Source organism: Sitophilus oryzae, unplaced genomic scaffold (genome assembly GCF_002938485.1).
Source record: "Sitophilus oryzae breed Bouriz unplaced genomic scaffold, Soryzae_2.0 scaffold_2008_pilon_pilon, whole genome shotgun sequence".
Classification (NCBI taxonomy): domain Eukaryota; kingdom Metazoa; phylum Arthropoda; class Insecta; order Coleoptera; family Curculionidae; genus Sitophilus; species Sitophilus oryzae.
The window spans coordinates 2,844,625-2,863,731 of record NW_022146734.1 but is presented as its reverse complement, the minus strand read 5'-3'; the positions used below and the strand labels follow the sequence as shown (position 1 = coordinate 2,863,731).

Here is a 19,107-nt window from a genome sequence, read left to right as displayed (position 1 = left end):
ATAGATTATTTTTGTTAAATATGTTTGACAGTTTTTGTGTCATTTTTCTGACGTTTTTCTTTCCACTTTCCAAAATTCTGTTGATTTCGGCATTTTCGTCAGTTTTCGTTGACCAAAAATGGCAAAGCAAGAAAAAAAGACTGGCAAAGGTCCCGATCCTCAAGAAATATTGAATGGATTTCAAACGTTGAGAGCAGAACAAAGAAGTTTATCGTCTAAACTATCTGAAATAGAATTGGACTTGAACGAACACAAGTAAGCACCAAATGGGGTTAAAATTCGTTATTTTTCCGAAGAATCTGTATTTTTTAGCATTAATTTATTGTAATTTTGTTAACGTGAATATAAATCTTTTTATTTACTTTGAATTTACCAAATTAATTGTTTACAGAATAGTTATTGAAACTCTAAAAAATGTGAACGATGATAGAAAGTGTTACAGACTAGTAGGAGGTGTCCTAACGGAAAGGAAGGTTAAAGACGTCTTACCAGTACTTGTAACAAATCAAGGAAAACTTCAGGAACTGATAGATATTCTAACTGAACAGATCACAAAGAAAGGACAAGAAATCAACGATTACAGGGAAAAATACAATATCAGTATCAATTTCAAAAATAGGAATATGGACAATTCAAAGGAGGGGAGCACGCCTCAAGCAGCGGAATCATCCAGAGGGAACGTTTTGGTGCCCTTACAGTGATCTCAGCCACTTTTTTGTTAAAACACCTTTCTCATGCTCGACTGCCCAGTATTGAGTGTTTGAAAATAGGTTTCTTGATTGTTTACTATCGTATGGCATTAAGAGCTGTTTATTTTTTTCGTTAATTTGTCTTTAATGAGCATGACCAATCAGGGAAAACGATTGCAGAGTATTTCAAATGTTAAACAAATGCTTTTTCCGTTTTTAACAAAAATTTATGGTAAAAACCATTATATCAAAGATCAAGCGCAAGTTTAAAATTTTTATTAATATAGTTGTATGTATTTTAAGACTTTAATATTGCAAATAAAAATATTTAATTCTTTTTTATTTTAGTTATTCCTCATATAAAAACCTCTGATCATATCAATTACATCTTTTGCTTTTTTGACGTTAAAGTTTTTAATTGAACACGCTTAGAAACCAAATCTAGAAACAGCTGGAAACAAATGAACTACTGATACTCGTAGTCCGGTCGCCATCTTGTCATTATTTTTGTGGTTATTATTTTCTGTATGATTTCTTGAGAAGTTTTCGAAAGTTTTTAATGTTTTTTGTATGGAAAAATAGATTAAAATACGAAAAATCTATTATCTACAATAATGAGTAAAATGTGGAAGAAGTATTTGTTGTGGTTCGCACAGGAACATGTCGAATTTCGAGTTTCCGTGAGTGACTTTTTAAAACATCCATGTCTTCATATTTTTTAATTCTATTAAAAACGTAGTTTTTTGCAGGAAATAGAATCGCTACTATCTCTGCTTCGTATTCATATGAAATATCAGGAAAAACCTAGAGATTTGGTAATTATTTTCAATTTCTACATTTGATACACGGATAAGTTTATCAGGTATAGAATGCCAAAAAAAATAATTCTGCCTATATCAATATAGTTTTAATGTTGTTTGGCAAACTTTTTTGTTGTATTTTATAGCAGCCTTACTGGGTAGTCGAATTTTCATCTGAAGATGATGCAAAACTACTTGCTAGTCGATCTGTGTCTCTTAGAACGTGTCTAGAGCTGTGGGGCCATGAACCGAGTTTAGAGAAGCTTCATAATACCTTACATGCAAAGGCTGAAATGCTTGCTAGCTATTTTCCACCAAACAAGTCCTTTAAAATTGAAGTTGAGACATTTTGTAGGCATTTTACTTTACAAGAAAAAGTTGAGAAGATTGAGGTCAGTCGTGATTAAAAATAGTAGTTTTGTTTTAATAGAAATATTTTTGTTTAGACTTTTTCATATTTACCTTTACAAGGGGAGGTGAATCTTAAGAGTCCAGATATTAGATTGTATTACATTGAATATTATGGTACAAAAGCTCTTGAACCTCCTGAGTTACCTTATGATGTGTTTTTTGGAAGATGGGTAAGCTAAACATTTTATTCTCCATAGCTTTTGTTGTCTATTTTTTTATTATTAGGTGGCTGATGGACTTAGGCAGTTAAGTAAGAAACTATCTTTAAAAACTAGGAAATTTATTGGTAATACTAGCATGGATCCTCAACTTTCTCTTCTGATGGCTAATCAAGCCCAAATTCATGATGGTGACATAGTTTTAGACCCTTTTGTTGGTTCAGGTTCTTTGTTAGTAGCAGCAGCACAATTTGGTGCATATGTTTTTGGTTCTGACATAGATTATCTGATGTTACATGGCAGAACGAAACCATCAAGAATAAGACAAAAGGTACGATACAATTTTGGGGTATAGACAGTTCTTTTAATTTATTTTTGTAATTTCTATGTAGAAAAGAGAAAATGATGAATCTATATGTGCTAATATGCAGCAATATAACTTAGGACATAAGTATTTAGATGTTCTTGTGAATGATTTTGCCATGGTTTTTTGGAAAGATTCACTTGAATTTGATGCGGTGATCACTGACCGTAAGTGGGTGAGATTTTGTCAGAAAACTTTTGTATTTTGAATAATGACTCGTGATTATATTGTTATCATATATTTTCTCTATCTTTTCAGCACCATATGGTATCAGGGAAGCAACAGAAAGAATAGGAACCGAAAAAGAAGATTGTGTGGTGAGTGATGAGCATTTAGCTACTCATGTACCGGCCAAAATAGAGTATGGAATTCCAAGCATATACAGAGATTTATTGGTATTTTCTGCTAAGCATTTGAGGATAGGAGGCAGGCTAGTGTGTTGGTTTCCTGTATTTCGGTAAGTTACTGAATAAATTATGCATGGCACGATTTTTGCATGACATTTAGTTTTTCTTTAGTTCATTAGAACAAGGATATATAACTAATACATTTTATAAGTGAGAGCATAAACATACATATTACTTAATTACTAATCAGTACATTTCAAATATGTGTTTTATTTTTTATATATTTATTTTTTTGTCTATTGAGTATGTATGGATTGTTCGTGTATATTTTAAACATTATTTATCTCTGTAAATTTTTTTCTGAAAATTACATAAAACATTTAAACTTTTCTCTAAAACCAATATCTATTGACTAAAATAGATATTAAGTGAAAAGCCTGTAGCCTGTAGCTATATTAAAATTATTATCATTTTTAGATTTATTTTCCATAATAATTGGAGCATGTAATAATTGCTTTTAGTTTTGTATAATTTTAATTGTGCATTAACAATTAACACCAAATGCATGTTTTAAATAAGTATTTGATTTCTTTTTTGAAAATTAAAAAAATCATGAAAATATTGTTTGCTAATATCATTTCGGTTTTAATTTTTTGACAGATTGTTATTAATAGAATGTTCATTATCGTCATATTTTTTGTTGTTTGAATATGTTAAAAAAGCACAAACTTTATTTAGTTCAATGCTACGGAAGCGGTGATTAAGAATAACACCAGAAAATATGACGTTAATCAAAATTAATAATAGCCATCTATACTTTGAATAAAAAGTTTCTTTAAAACGGTATGGAAATTTGGAAAAATATAAACGGGATTAACCATTTTAGAACAAGCAAAAATTTATATGAAGAATGCATTTTTCTTAAAATGTCAATAATAAAAAAGTTTTTCCTCTTTGAAGACAATCAGAGGACATACTGTATATCTTTTATACTTAATATAGTTTTTCGTAAATATATATATATATATATATATATATATATATATATATATATATATATATATATATATATATATATATATATATATATATATATATATATATATATATATATCTTCCTATATATATATATATATCTCATATACTGGTCTACTCCATCTAACCACGTAGTTTTTTCCACCATTAACCAATATATATATATATATATATATATATATATATATATATATATATATATAAAGCAGGGGGTCCTACAGCTTCTGCCGCATCCCGCATTTCGACCTCCATATTGCTCGATTTTGCCATTCTTCCTGGTTAATAGCTCTGTCTCTCATATACTGGTCTACTCCATCTAACCACGTAGTTGTAGGTCTTCCTCTTTTCCTTCTGCTTTGGGGACGATACTCCATTGCCCTTTTTGGTCATCTTTCCTCTCCCATTCTTTTTACGTGCCCATACCATAGTAGCTGTCTCGATTCGATGTTGTCGGTGCTGGTATATATTCGCCTTGTTCTTTGCCTGATCTCCTCATTTCTAATGTGTGCCATCCTTGATATGCGACATACTCTTCTGAGAAAGTCCATCTCCACTGACTCGACCATCCTTCTTTCTTTTGCTGTAAATTGACAGCATTCGGCACCGTATGTTAAAATTGGCTCTACGATTGCTTTGTAAATCCTTATCTTTGTTTGGATGGATGTTTTATTTGACCACAGGAGATGGTTTAAAAGACGGATTACTTTCTTACCTTGTTGAACTCTACTATGTATATCTTTCTTGGAGTTCCCTTCTTCAGATATAATACTTCCTAAATATTTATATTCGCTACACCTTTTAATTTCATGTATGTGTTGTTCAGGATCTTCAGTTTGTTCTTCTCCTACTTTCAGGTATTCGGTTTTTGTGAGGTTGATATTGAGTCCCCATCTGTCGTATTCTTCCTCAAGTTTCCTGAACATATAGTCGGCATCCTCCTCACAACCTGCAACAATAACTTGGTCGTCTGCAAAGAACAAGGTCGATAGAAGTGGTTGTCAATCTCTATTCCCATAGCTCTACTCTTCCTTCTCCAGTTTTTCAATGCCTCCTGTATATATATTTTAAATAAGGTAGGTGATAAACTGCACCCCTGTCTAAGTCCTTTAGATGTCAGGAAGGATTCCGATAGGAACTTCCCCTGTCTGATCATACTTTTTGAATTTTTGTACATATTCCAGATTGCATTAATATATGTTTTACTCACATTTGCCTCAACCAAGATTTCAAATAATTTCTTCAAAGGCACCGTGTCATAGGCTTTCTCTAAATCTATAAATACCAGATGCGTGTCCAAATTTCGAGCTCTCCTTTTTTCAATTATTTGTTGTAACACAAATATGTTGTCTATACAAGAACACCCAGCGCGGAAACCACCTTGTTCTTCTATTTCTTCAAAGCTCTCTTCTACTCTCTCTTTTAATATCCTGCCATACAACCTTCCCATTGAGCTTGTCAAACTAATGCCTCTGTAGTTGCTACATCTTTTTTTGTCTCCTTTCTTAAAGATAGAGCTGATGTACGCCAGGTTCCAGTCTTCAGGAATGTTTTCGTATTTTATCAGGCATCTGTTGAAGATATCAGCTAGTATTTCCAATAATATATCGGATCCCTGCTTTATTAGCTCAATGAAAATGTTTCCCGGCCCCGCAGCTTTTCCATTTTTTGAGTGCTTCAATGCTTTCTTTATCTCGTTTACACTTATTTCATTTACATCTATATCTTTTGCGTTTTTCAAATCTGGCACTTCTAGTTTGAATTCTGTCCTGTTTTCTGTCAGTAACTGTTTGTAATGGTCTTCCCACTTTTCCATGCTTATAAGTTCTAGTTTACTGTTTTGCTTTTCGTCTCTTCTAAGGTTCCTTATTGTCTTCCACGCTTCTGACACTCTTGTACCTCCCATATATCTTTCCACTCTCTCACATTTGGTTTCCCACATTTTGTTTTTGCTTTTAGCTACTTCGCTTTTAGCTATTTCGCTTCGTTTTTCGTAAATAATAGTTATAAATAATATAAATAATTTATTTTTCTAGAATCTTTAAAATTTTTACAAAAAAGTCAGAAAATGGCATTTTAAGGTAGGTCAGCAGACATTATGGTGTTTTGCATTTTGGATATTAACAAAAAACTATATTAGAAAGAACATAACTATAATATAAATATTAATTAAATTATTTTCATATGTTATTAAAATAGATATATGTAAGTACTTAACATGATATTTTAACATATACGGTTTCCATATATTTGAAGTTCTATTTAGTGATTTTTGTATACTTATTCAATTATTTCTACCCTTATTTCAATTAATATATTATTAACAATTTTTGAATAATAATGCGCTTTAATAATCGATAACAAAATAAAAAAATAATTCAGCAACTAATACACCAACATACTTTACTTTTAAACACTGGGCGCGTGTTTCGCTAACTATGTTAGCATCATCACAGCAAATGATTAAAGACTCTGATGATGTAGTTAGCGAAACGCTCGTCCAATGTTTAAAAGCAAAGTGTGTTGGTGTATTATGGCGAATTAGTGTGTTTTTTTTTGCTGTGGCAACACCAAAGGTTCCAACCCCCCAACTGTAATGGTTTAGTAGTAGTAGCTAAAAGTTGTTGCTTCTATGCTTGTAGTCTTTTTCAGTGGCTAGATTTGTCGTTTATTTTATCTATTCCTATGTAACGTAATATTTGTTTGAATGTGGGAAACGATGTTGAATTACGAAATAAAATATCTTTATGGTCTGGCATTTTGTTTAATGTTAAAATTTGTTTACACTTGTCTAAAAAATCAGATATTTTATTTCAGTAGGTCGTTATATTGTATGTTGTAGTTTATTTTATCCATTCCTATGTGTAAATTTCTTTCCTTATTCACAGTCCTTTTTGTATAATGATAATAGTCTACTAAAACTTATTAATACTGTAATTCTGTAGTGTTTGTACTTTTAGTTTGTTAATAGATAATAGTTAGTGTATTATATATGTATTTCCCTTATTCCTGGACGCATTCCCTTCTCTTAAATTATTTTCCTTTGAATCCTTTTAAAATTAGAAATAAAATATCTTTTTGGACAGATTAGCGTTGAAATTTTATACACTAGTGTAAAGAATAAGATATTTTATTTCCTTGTTAAGAAATTTTAGTGTATAAACCCTGTAGAGCTGCTGTTTTCTTTTTGGTTGAGGTGAGTAGTTGGTGTATCATTCCTTTTTCCTGAATATATTCTTTCCTTTATCATGGTTGTTTCCTCCCAATCCTTTTAAGTGTGTGACGATATTTTTTAGACTGACATTTTTGAGTTTCTATACTTCATCGAATATTTTTAGGGAAGACTACACTGAAAGATGTCTTCCACAACACCCTTGTCTAAAACTAGTAGCCAACAGTGAACAGCCTTTAAGTAAAGTGACATCACGCCGATTGCTGACGTACGAAAAAATCAGACAACCCAGCCAGAGTGAGCTGGAAATCCGGGATATTTCCATTCAGGATTTTAGGGAAAAATATTTTGTGCTTAGGGAGGAAACCAGGAAGGAGAGGAGACTCAGGGAGGCAGCAGTAAGGAAAGAAAATTGGGAAAAATATAAAGAGAATAAAAAATAATAAATGTGTGGTTTATTTTTATTCAATACACCTTTATTAACGTAAAATAACACTCTATTTGCGCTTCGTTTTTCTTTTAACACTTGATTTTCTTGAGTTGGCAAATTTTCCTCCAATAGGCCTGTGATCTCGGTTTTTGGAGTTGGTTTTGTCAACCTTCTTTCTGAATTTCTTCTCTGAATGTCTGTCTTTGAATTTAGGTCGGTCCTTCTTGTCTGTATCTAGGCGAGGTTTCTTGTTTTTGTACGAGTGGAATGTCTTTGCTGGCCTTTTTGTGCCACTCGGTCTCGATGAGAATAAATCTAAGATTTTCATATAGATAAATTTTTTAGAATGATTCAAATGAAAATTATTTATATTTCTGTATAATTACCTTGATCGGGCTCTTCACCAACTTCTTTTCTATAATATTCTCTGTCGTCGTCATCGCTCACTATATTTTCTTCATCATTTTTTGTTAACTTGTTTGACTCATTATTCTCACTATCCTTTTTCATACCTTTCAGCGATTTTTCTTTGTGTTCCTCTTTAAGCTTTTCTTTTATTTTCTTATTATCCTCCTGAATTTTCTTACGTTTTTCTTTTAATTTCCTTTAAAAAATATATATCCATTAACATCAAGTACAGGGGGGAAGGGGAACATGGAAAATATGAATAATTATACAGGGTGTTTCGAAAAACATGTACCATCTCTCGTGGGGGAGATTCCTCACGTAAAAATAAGATTTATTTTTCAAACCAACAAAGGTCCGATTCTGCTTTGTTTCGTAGCTACAGGGTGTTCAAGTTTTAATAATTTCAGATTTATTAGCTAATTGCATATTATTTATCGCTTTAAATTGCATATGGGTTATCACTGGAATATTTTTCTAAAAAAAGCATGTACGCCACTGACTTTTTTCTCTTGTTAGCGAAATAGTGTTAGCAGTTTAATACCTATTAAAAAGTTGTCTCTTGATATTTTGTCTATTTCGGCCTCCTTGATGAGATAAACGTAATTTTATTAATTAGCCTTGATCCAAGTCAATAATAGCAACTTTTATAAAAAATGTGAATATCATTAAATTGCGAAAGTTTTAAATAAGTACTCATTGATTCCTCATCAAAAAATATGAAAAAGGCTCATATAAACATGGGTATGGAAATGCATAGTTTTGGAGTTACCATATCGTCCCATTGCTGCCAAAAGTCACTAAGTTAGTTTTTATTACTTCCGAGAAAAATGCGTCTAAAGATGAATTGCATTGCATAAAGATGTTATATTTAGTAACTATTCGGTATTAAAATAAAACATAAATAGCCAGAAATCGTAGTTAATGACTTTTGCAATTGATTCTCCGCTTCAAAACATAGTTAGTGATGAATTTGGTTGTTCGGAAAAATGTTAGTTAGTGACTTTGGGCAGCAATAGGACGATATGTTAACGCTTTTTAAAATTAGACTTTTTGTAATTATCTTAAATATCATTATTTTTTTTATTTGAAATTGCTGTAGGTTGGATTAATTGTAATAATAACTAATAAATAAATTAGGTAAAATATAAATAATTTATTAATTTAATTTTTATTTCATTTTATTGTGATTAATAAAATTGAATTTATCTCATCAAGGAGGCCGAATTCAACAAAATATCAAGAGATAACTTTTAATTGGTATTAAACGGCCTAGACCATCTTGATATCAAAAGAAAAAAAGTCAGTGGCGCACCTGTTTTTTTTTGTCCCCGATGAATTTATCAACATCTTTTTAGCATTAAAAAATGTAGCACTTATAGTAACTTTTACCCACAAAATTTCATTTGAAACGCTAAAAGTACTTGGAAGAAAATTATAATAAATCGAAAGATTCTTAAGAACACCCTGTAGCTACAAAACAAAGCAGAATCAGACCTATGTTGATAGGAAAAATAAATCTTATTTTGACGTGAGGAATCTCCCCACGGGAGATGGCACATGTTTTTTGAAAAAAATTTTGAAACACCCTGACATTTTTTTTAAAACTACAAACTTACTTTTTCATTTCACGTCGTTTCTGTATTTCCAGTTTCTCCTCCTCAGATTTATGTACAGAGTCATGATATAAAACTTCACCATCTAACAGACCATCTTCTATTTTTATTAATTGCAATGTGAGTCTCGGTCCTAATTCAGTTAATCTTATAGCTGATTTTCCCGATTCTACATTACCTCTGGTTTTTAGTTTTTGGCTTAAAGTTATGTGATTGCATGGGTCATCTTCTGCTTCACTCTCAGACATGACTGCTGTTCTACAATAGTGAATTCAAATTACAGAAAGAATATTAGGAATTTGTAAGACTAACTTTGTAAAAAAATCAGTGATATCATTGCACCTAGCTAGATTAGGCACTTTGCCTTGGACAACCTTTTTAACTCCCTTTGATATTCCAACAGGAGCGACTTTGATGTTGTAGTGTCTGAAGTCTATCATTTTTGATGTGGGATTGTAATTCAGCATCACACATCTCCTGATTGTGTTTAAATCAACATTAGTTAGGTTAATTGTAGGGAACATGTTTTGAAACATTGATGCCATGAGTTTCATGTGTTGACCTTCCCCACTAAAACTGTTTAGAACCACTAACGGTGAGGTTTTGAAGGCTTCCTCGACAACTATTTGTTTCTTTAGAGATGATACTACGTCCCTAGCCAAGGAAAAATTGTGAATTTTAAATGTTAAAGTTGGTCCTCTAGGTAGTCTGAGAATTTTTAAATACATTCCTAGTTCCGTTCTTGAAAAAACGCTCAAGTGTGTTACATGAAGCGGTCCAGCTATGGAAACAAAGTCCTTTATAGAGTTTTTCTTCCTTTCCTTAAAAGAACAGCACATTTTGAACCATACTTTACCATTAATAATCTTGTTGAAGACTTACTTTCAAGGAACTGGCCGTGTACGGCTCCATTACCCTCCTAAAGTCCTTAGTTAATTCAGGGGTATGTCCCCCAGGTAGGCCCTTGTGGATGACAAACGAATGGGGTGCGTTTATCACTTCCTCAGGTTCACTCAGAACGTTTTTATTGTTACGTACTGAACGTCCTTTGCGTTTTTTCTTGCCCATTTTCTTGGAACTTTTTAACCAAAATAAATGCTAGAAAAAGTAAGGTTAAAAACCACAGATCACGTAAATTAAAAACACACACGTGTTTGTCAAGAGTGACAGATTGATCGTAGAGCTGTGAAATTTTTGGCTGGTGGGATGGAGGCCCAGGGTTCGGAAAACTATAATATAAACTACATTAAATGTAGTTAATCGACGTAGAGGGTGTAATTTATATAACTTTCAAATTTCAAAGGTTTGAGGCAGGTTTGAGTGTTTGAGATGACGTTATAATAAGTTGAAGCTTTAGAATATATATGAAGCTTTATAATTATACAAGGCTTATACACAGTAGTTAACTCCGCGTTTGACCTGCCATGCCGCGCCGGACTCTTGGTCCTGGGTCAGCGCAGCAGTTTGAGGGAGTTCACAGGGTCGGATTCAAGGAATTTAATTATTGTCGTTTTGCAGGAAAAATTAATAAAACTATTATTTTCGTTTATGTAATTGACTAGTAAAACTCATGATAAAACATAACGAAAACTACGAAATACTTAATATAACTAAAATGACTTAAATCTAACACGCTTTTCTAATTACTCTTGTTTGTACCTTTTATATAATTATAGAGAATCAATGAACGGCATAGGTATTGCTAATAAATGTTAAATAAGGTGTACGAAATTAATTAACAAAATTGCGTTAATTATACAGAATGGTCCGAACTGTATTCCAAAAATTTCGGCACCATATTCTGCAGATAAAAATAAGTAAAAAAGTTCGTATAAATGTATGTCCTAAAATGCTTAGTTTCGGAGATATAGAGTGTAGAAGTTTCATTTTTATTTCGATTTTTTCCAAATAATTTCTAAAGTAACGTCATATTTGGATGAGAATTGGTGTCTGGAAGTTTTTTGGCATGAGAAATTCGATTTTAATGTCAATATGACTCCTACTTGTAGAGGGCGTCACCTGTATATTTTTTAACTGGTTTGAAGAGTAATAACTTTTCGTCCGGACCTGTATAAAACTACTGAGAAAAAAATATACATTTACGACGTTTTTTACGTAAAAAAGATCTCTTGGTAAAAATCGCTACGAGTAATGGTTCTCGAGATATTTGGAATCGAAATTATCAACACCTGTCATCATTGACATAATAAATAAATATGTTGACTATATAGTTAGCCTGAAAAATCGCTTAAACACGTATATTTTATTTTGTTTTTTACATATTTTAAGATTTTTTAAAAATGTATACAGGGTGTTTCGAAAAATCTGGTCATTGATTAATCACGATCTGCTTAAAGCGCTTGACGTAAGAAGCTGATTTTTGGAAAACGGACTGACTTTAGGGTGTAGAGGTTCGAAAAGAAGGGATTTTTCGAAACTCGAATTCTAAGGGGGCGAAACCACCCCTCAAATATTAGAATATTTTTTATTTAAAAACCGGTGAGTTTTTCGGAAAATCTCTTAAACACGTATATTTTATTTTGTTGTTTTATATATTTTAAGATTTTTTAAAAATTTATACAGGGTGTTTAATAAAATATGACCATTGAGTAATCACGATTCTGCTTAAACTGCTTGACGTTTAAAGCTGATTTTTGGCAAACGGGTTGACTGTGGGGTGTAGAGGTTCGATAAGGAGGGGTTTCTCGAATCTCAAATTCCACGGTGAAAACGCCCCTCAAATAGTACAATATTTGTTATTTAAAAAACGGTTAGTCTTTCGGAAAAATGCTTGGACACGCATAAATTATTTTGTTTTTTACATATTTTGGAATTTTTTAAAAAATCATAGAGGGTGTTCCAAAAAGTTGGGTAATTGATTAACCACGATTCTGCTTAAACTGCTTGACGTAAAAAGCTTATTTTTGGCAAACGGATTTTTTGAAAGTCGAATTTTTTCTCATGCTGACATAAAAGTGAGTATCCAGTTTGTATGTTAATGGAAATTCTTGCTTTGCTTTATCATCACCATTACAAAAATGATTAATTTGATGCGAACGAAGTCGCGGGTACACGCTAGCTATATTTATAAAAAAGGACAATAAAAAACGTTTTTATTCTTGTAAATTTATTGATAATATTTTTCTGAGAGCAATTATTATAATAGCATTTCCACTATAACTTATACTGGGATGCTTGCTATTAGCATTAACTATTTTTTCTTTATTCAGTTTGTATATTTACATATTATTTTAAGATTTACGTCAGTATTGAGGAAAAAGCTTATATTAACTGAAATGATATAAAATAGTTAGAACTAAAGCAAACCGTCCTAATAACCAGGATTAGCCTATATATTTATTTTCGTTATTTATATAAAATAAAACTAACATTACTGGTTAAAAACATCTAAAGAATAATTATAAAAACATTAAAAAATATTAACACTAAAATTATACTCATAATTGATAATCAAAAGTCTAATAATAATTAAAAATAATTATAAAAAATGATAGAAAACCTAAAAACTAACATAGTAAGATTACTATAAAAATACGTATATCTATTTTTATGTCTTAGTTTCTTTTTTTTTCTCTACATATTCTCGTAACTTTTCAAAACCAATCAGTATAATTTTAATAAAGAAAAGATTGTTTGTTTATTTTATTCCTAATAATAACAACAATCGATAGTTTAGTTCAAATAATGTAAGAAATTGATTTGAAAATTATAAAAATATAAAATACTTCTTTGAGTCTTAAATTTTTCCATTTTTGTTATAATGATTGGTTTCAAAATCAGTTAAATTTTCGTTTTTATCTTTGTAAAAGGACACGCACTTCATAGAAGTGTTGAAACTACATTTTTAAATTCGTAACAAGAATACTATCTACATTACTTTTTTTCACTTCGAAAAAACTGTCAAAGTATATAAAAGAAACTGAAGAAAACGTTATGGATGTATTTGTTATTGCAGTATCATTAGATATGTATATGTATAACCAGGAACTAAGTAAATATGCGTTCAGTAACCTAACCTAACATAAACATATTACATTTAAATAAAAACCATTATAGCTGTATGAAAAATAAAGCGGGGGCAGTACAAGGTTGATTTTTTCCTACTTTACGAGTTCGGGGGAAGTAAAATATATAATTTTCATTAGTTAAATAGTTATAAATAACTATACATAGGTATTTACACAGGTTACATCGATTCATTTTTTATATAACTGAAAATATTTATAATATGCTTTTCAAACAGGTTCAACAAGATTACAATCGCAAGTGGTTCTTCTAAATATATTTATTACAAAAAAATATTGGTAATAGGAGGATGAGGAATAACAAGGAATATTTGTTTAGTAAAGGTTTTTAAGATGATTAAAGACGGTTTTAAGTCGTTGAAATTTTACCAAAAATTATTATAGGTATATAGATATTCAAAGAAAAATTGGTTTGTAATGTCAAATAAATTACTGTTTTGTATATTTTATAACCCACGAGCTGAGAGGGAATAATATAAAATATCAGAAAGGTGACATTTTATGGTTGTTTTAATGAATTTTCTAATAATGAACTTGGAATTTTTGTGACCATTAAACACGATGTTAAAAAATTGATGATATTATAGTACTAAATTTTAAATGCATAGAATATAAAATCATATATTTTTGTGTGCGGATGTCGTTCGACGACTTAAAACATACTTTAGAAATTTTAATTATACAGGGTCGCTTTTATGTATGGAACGGTCGATTATTAGGTAAAATATACGAGATACCGCAAAAAGTTAAATATAAAAGTTATAGGGTTTATAAATATCTATTAGCGGGTAATACATTTAAGTATACAGGGTCGGTCATAAAGTCGAGGCACATCAAAGTTTATTTTTTTTTAAATGGAACCCCCTGTATATTATTGCATATTTCGGTTCTTCCTTCAATTCTAAGCAAAAATCGAAATACACACAATGTACCTCAAAGTGATGTAATAATATACAGGGTATTACATATACTATTTAAAAAAATAAAACTTTGATGTGTCACGACTTTATGAAAGACCCTGTATACTTAAATTTATTACTCGCTAATAGATATTTAAAAATCCTTTGTATTTAACTGTTTGCGTTACCTCCTATATTTTACCTAATAATCGACCGTTTCCATACATAAAAGCGACCCTGTATATGCCTTATTAGTCCTTAATAATAATAATAAACTACTCTACGACGTGTTTCAAAGAAACTAAAAATAAAATATTTTACGAAAAATGTCTTGATTGTCCGATATACTTATATAAATATTCAAATGACAATAACGCGACTTTTAGATACCTATTCAGGATAAATTCATTTCGAACTAATACCAGTTATTCTGAACAGATTCTAAACTTAATAACTATTTAAACAGGCGAGATAGGAAATGAAATAATCTTAACTACTACTATTGAATACTATTAGGAAAGGAAAAAATTAAATTATAATAATACTAAAATACAAGCATGAAAAAACGAATGGCATATATTATACACGTTATAGTCAGAAAAAAGTATTGCTTGGAATACGCTCAAATTTTACAGTTTGTTTGTTACACCGTGTGATCAAATAAAAATTACGTCTTAGTAAGCGCAGAAACGACATTTCAATTCTAGTTTTACTATATCTATCACTGAAGTTCTTTTTCAGATTTTTATTAAGCGCAAATACTGTTTTTTTTTTAATTTTTATCGATGTGATTGAAGAATAAATGTAATTAAGGTGTCCAATCGGCATTGTCTTATTTTAAAGTTAGTATTAAAACTATGAAAAATCAGGCAAAGTTGGTGAGACATCCATTTACACGAGATTCATAGCTCTACGGTGGCTGCGAAAATTAGTTTTGGGGTTGGCCGCTTGGTTGCGCTACAAGCACTGACAGGTCAGGCCGTAGAGCTACGAGCCAGTTTTAGCGGTGGGATGGAGCAAAAAATAATCTTTTCTTTAGATGTCAATCATTCCAGCGATAAATTTAAGAAATGTTATTTAAACACTTATTTAGACATTTTATTTGAATATACGGTATCATTATCATCGTTTCAACTAACATTTTCATTCGAAAATCCATCGTCATCGTCTTGGTCCTAGATATCAGTTTTTTTTCGTTAATTTTTTCAAAAAAGCTGATCGACTAATGAGATAATTAATTTTTAATATTTTTTTTACCATTTAAAACACTCATATCCAATTGTGGCGTTACTAAAATAATATTTTTTTTTCACTTACAATACTTGTATATCACAGACCTACAATATTTTAAAACGCTTAAGAATTTTATAGAACATTTTTGAAGTGTAAGATTTTCAGTTTGGCGAATTTTGGCTTAGTATAAAAGGCGTGTTTTATTGTGTAAATTTATTTTGAATTGTAAAAAAAAACAAAGTCTTAAAATATATAAAATTTATTATTTCAAGAAGTAGTGAGACCGTATGAGTTTTTTACTTTAAATTATATAGGGTGCCCTATTATTTTGCGGAAATAGAACTACTACATATTTCTGGATTCAAAATAAGTTAACTGAACACAATGTACGTCTATACAGAAGTTTCTTGTTTGTCCGTTTAAAGGTTGATTCTCACTATACCTTCCATTTCATAAACACATTTTTAAGGTATTTTAAGACCTATATTCTGACTTGAATTAAATTTGAGGTCATAATTAGTTAAGTGCGATAATATTTGTTTTACAAAACACCAGAAAAGAGGAATGTAAAATATCATCACCTCCACATAAATTAAAGCAAAATTATTTTACTTCAACGGGACCCTTTTAGTATTATTACTAGGTAATTTTTTTGTCTTTTGTAAAAAAAGACATCTCGCATTGTTTTTAGGAAAAAAAATTGGCGCCGGGAGGCACGTATAGCCGCCCATACTAAAATATGTTAATATCTCGAAAACTGCGACTGACTGATTTAGATGTTATTACAAATTTTGTTGCAAATATTATTCCTTATCTTAATTTGAAAACCACGTTTCGCCAAAAACTAATGGCCAGATTCTCGGGTGCCATAGTATTTTTCTGCCAAATTTGGTTAAAATCGGTTCAGCGGTTTTTGAGTTATCGTGTTACAAACGGCAGACGGACAGACGGACAGACGGACAGACACCATGAAAATATTTTGTATTTAGGTCATTTATGACCCAAATAACTCATTTTGAATGAAATTAAAAAAACTTTTTTTTGCCGATTTTGATAGCCTACCATACCTATTGGTTTGGTCGGCTAAAAATTATGTGTGCACTATGTGCGCATATTTGAAGTAAAACTTCTTACTAACAGCTACTAAAATGAAGGATTTGAAGGAAATGTTTGAAAAACTGTAGTTTGAAATGTTGAAAAAGTTAATGTTAAAATTAATAAAGAATTTGATTCTTTTTTGATTTTCACAAAATTGAAAACAAAATGACCGTTTGTCCGTCAGTCTGCTTGAGGACTCCATTCGGGTACCTCTATCCACGTGCCGAGTTTGGTTCTAATCGTGCCATAATTAAGAAAAATCCTGATTTTTTGTTTGAAAAAGTATACTTCGAAATATTGAAAAAGTAATTAATAAATTAAAAAAAAAAAATGTTTTTTAAGTGTAAAAAAATAGTTTTTTACGTGTAACAAATAGCTTTTTACGTGTAAAAAAATAGTTTTTACGTGTTACAAATAGTTTTATACGCGTCAAATAAAAGAATAATAAACAATTAAAACATCAATATTTTTGATAAACACGTGGACTGCTCACTGTTGTACACGTTTTCTAAGCCGTAGGTTGTCGTTACTACTTCTCGTCTCGCGCTTGTGTGTCACGGCCTTAAATTTTTACTCCCAGAGCGCTTAATGAAGTTTCTCTTCAAAATATTAAACACGTCAAAAGATAAAATCTACTAGACGAATGCCAATACCACAAATACGCTTTGACGATAAGCTTCATAAATTTTAAATTAGTTAATATTAACGAACAAAAGATGCACTATTTATAGAGGTAAATTATGTTAAATTAACTTATTTTAATTCCAAAATGACATAGTAGTTATATGCCGACGGATTACTGGTACACCCGGTATTTCTTACCACTATAAGAGAATTTCATTAGTTCAAATATTTGATTTAGCCCTGATTTAGCCCCTTTAAATACTTACTAAGCCAAAACAGCAATATAACTACTGAAATACAGAACATATACTGTTATTTTCTAATTTTTGCCATGTCGTAACTCGCCGACACATTTTTTTTAAAGAGACGGATACAAATACAAAAAGCAACGTGTTTCTAAAAGCTCTAAACTTCGCTACAATATAAAAAAAAGACCCAGCTAAATTTAATTACTCATATTTTTTAACGGTAATTCTCCAAAAAACGGGCACTTTTGCTCAAACGAATTCGGATTTTTTTCGACAAGACGGTTGAAAAACTGAAAATTTTCTCTTTTTTTCGAAATAAAATTAAGATATATAACGTATTTACACAAACAATACGATAGTCCACCAAACGGGAATACCTAAATAAGTCAGCGCTAGAGGGCCTCTCTCCATCAGCTATCACACCAGAGTTCGGAAGATTTCGTTTGAGTGACTGTTTTGGTTGCTGGTGTTCTGCCTTGTACCGCATTGCTGGAAAAAATAATTTTTCGATTAAGTCTAAAGAAATGATGAGGAATCAATGAGTACTTATTAAAAACTTTCGCAAGTTAATGCTTGGATCAAGGAAAATGAATAAAATTGCGTTTATCTCGTCAAGGAGGCCGAAATCGACAAAATATCAAGAGACAACTTTTAATCGGCATTAAACTGCTTACATTATTTCGCTAATAAGAGAAAAAAGTCAGTGGCGTACCGGGTGGCCAACTAAGAATGGACGCGGGCTGTATCTCAGAAACTACTTATCCTATAACTTTGGGAAAAAAATTCTAATAAGTAAATCGACTAAGAGAAATCGCTGGAAATTATTTTCAAGTTCAAAAAATGTCCGCTAGGGGGCGCTTCCTTGATAGCCAATCAGAAAACAGGGTTTTTCTCAAAAATATGCAGGTGAACAGGTATTTTAAATATTACTATTAGAATCATCGAGAAATTTGTAATTTTTGTGATATAGAGTATTTCGCTCTATCTTATAAAATAAAGTGGTGGGGGAAGGTTAAACTTGCTTTCATTAAAATAAGGATAACTCTGATTTAGGTTACCCGATTTAAACAAACTAGGGCTCGTTTAAAAGCGCTTTTCTTCCTTAATGATCTTCAGTATAAATTTTGTTTCCATAATTTTCTTCGTGGTAGCTAGAGGGCGCTGTTTGACATCATAAGAGATATTGCGCTTTTGGTCGAATTAAGAACGAACATGGATAAATAACAATTAAATGGTATTAAAATGAAATTAAAATATCGTTTTGATATTTTGACGTAACCAATTTACCTCAAGCCTACTACTATAATTTTTAGACCATATAATCCTAAGCGGCAGCCTAACATAATTTGTTCTCTTAATATCTCCGGTTAAAGAGAAGGTAGAAAGTTGCGGCTTGCGCTGATATTTTGGAAATTTTGTGCTCTATTTGACTGTGTAAAGAGAAATATAGCCTCCCATTTAAATTTTTTTATGCAAAAGCGCAATATCTGTTATGATGTCAAATAGCGCCCTCTAGCTACCACGAAAAAAATTGT

The 19,107-nt window shown here is 31.0% G+C and overlaps 4 protein-coding genes across 4 annotated transcripts in view; 2 read left to right on the top strand and 2 right to left on the bottom strand.

Annotated features, from left to right (window-relative positions):
• The first annotated feature begins 42 nt into the window (after positions 1-42).
• On the top strand, positions 43-1,026 carry LOC115884040 (prefoldin subunit 2). Its single transcript, XM_030902484.1, has 2 exons — positions 43-255; positions 392-1,026. Exons 1-2 carry the CDS (start codon positions 119-121, stop codon positions 699-701), a joined length of 447 nt encoding a protein of 148 aa, XP_030758344.1. The 5' UTR covers positions 43-118; the 3' UTR covers positions 702-1,026.
• Positions 1,027-1,128: 102 nt separating this feature from the next.
• Positions 1,129-7,424, top strand: LOC115884038 (tRNA (guanine(10)-N2)-methyltransferase homolog). The gene is made up of 8 exons (XM_030902481.1): positions 1,129-1,369; positions 1,439-1,504; positions 1,636-1,881; positions 1,936-2,070; positions 2,126-2,389; positions 2,451-2,589; positions 2,681-2,879; positions 7,140-7,424. The coding sequence occupies exons 1-8, from the start codon at positions 1,304-1,306 to the stop codon at positions 7,414-7,416; spliced, it is 1,392 nt and encodes a 463-aa protein (XP_030758341.1). The 5' UTR covers positions 1,129-1,303; the 3' UTR covers positions 7,417-7,424.
• Positions 7,423-10,580, bottom strand: LOC115884037 (protein Peter pan). Its single transcript, XM_030902480.1, has 5 exons — positions 10,307-10,580; positions 9,737-10,245; positions 9,428-9,682; positions 7,790-8,007; positions 7,423-7,718 (listed from the first exon to the last, which is right to left on the bottom strand). Exons 1-5 carry the CDS (start codon positions 10,490-10,492, stop codon positions 7,471-7,473), a joined length of 1,416 nt encoding a protein of 471 aa, XP_030758340.1. The 5' UTR covers positions 10,493-10,580; the 3' UTR covers positions 7,423-7,470.
• A 6,562-nt stretch (positions 10,581-17,142) lies between these two features.
• The window catches only part of LOC115884045 (semaphorin-2A), a 443,601-nt gene continuing 441,636 nt past the window's right edge, over positions 17,143-19,107 (bottom strand). Inside the window, exon 13 of the mRNA XM_030902489.1 lies at positions 17,143-18,061. Within this exon, the coding sequence (XP_030758349.1) occupies positions 17,990-18,061 (72 nt within the window). The 3' untranslated portion in view covers positions 17,143-17,989. The remainder of the gene's footprint in view (positions 18,062-19,107) is intronic.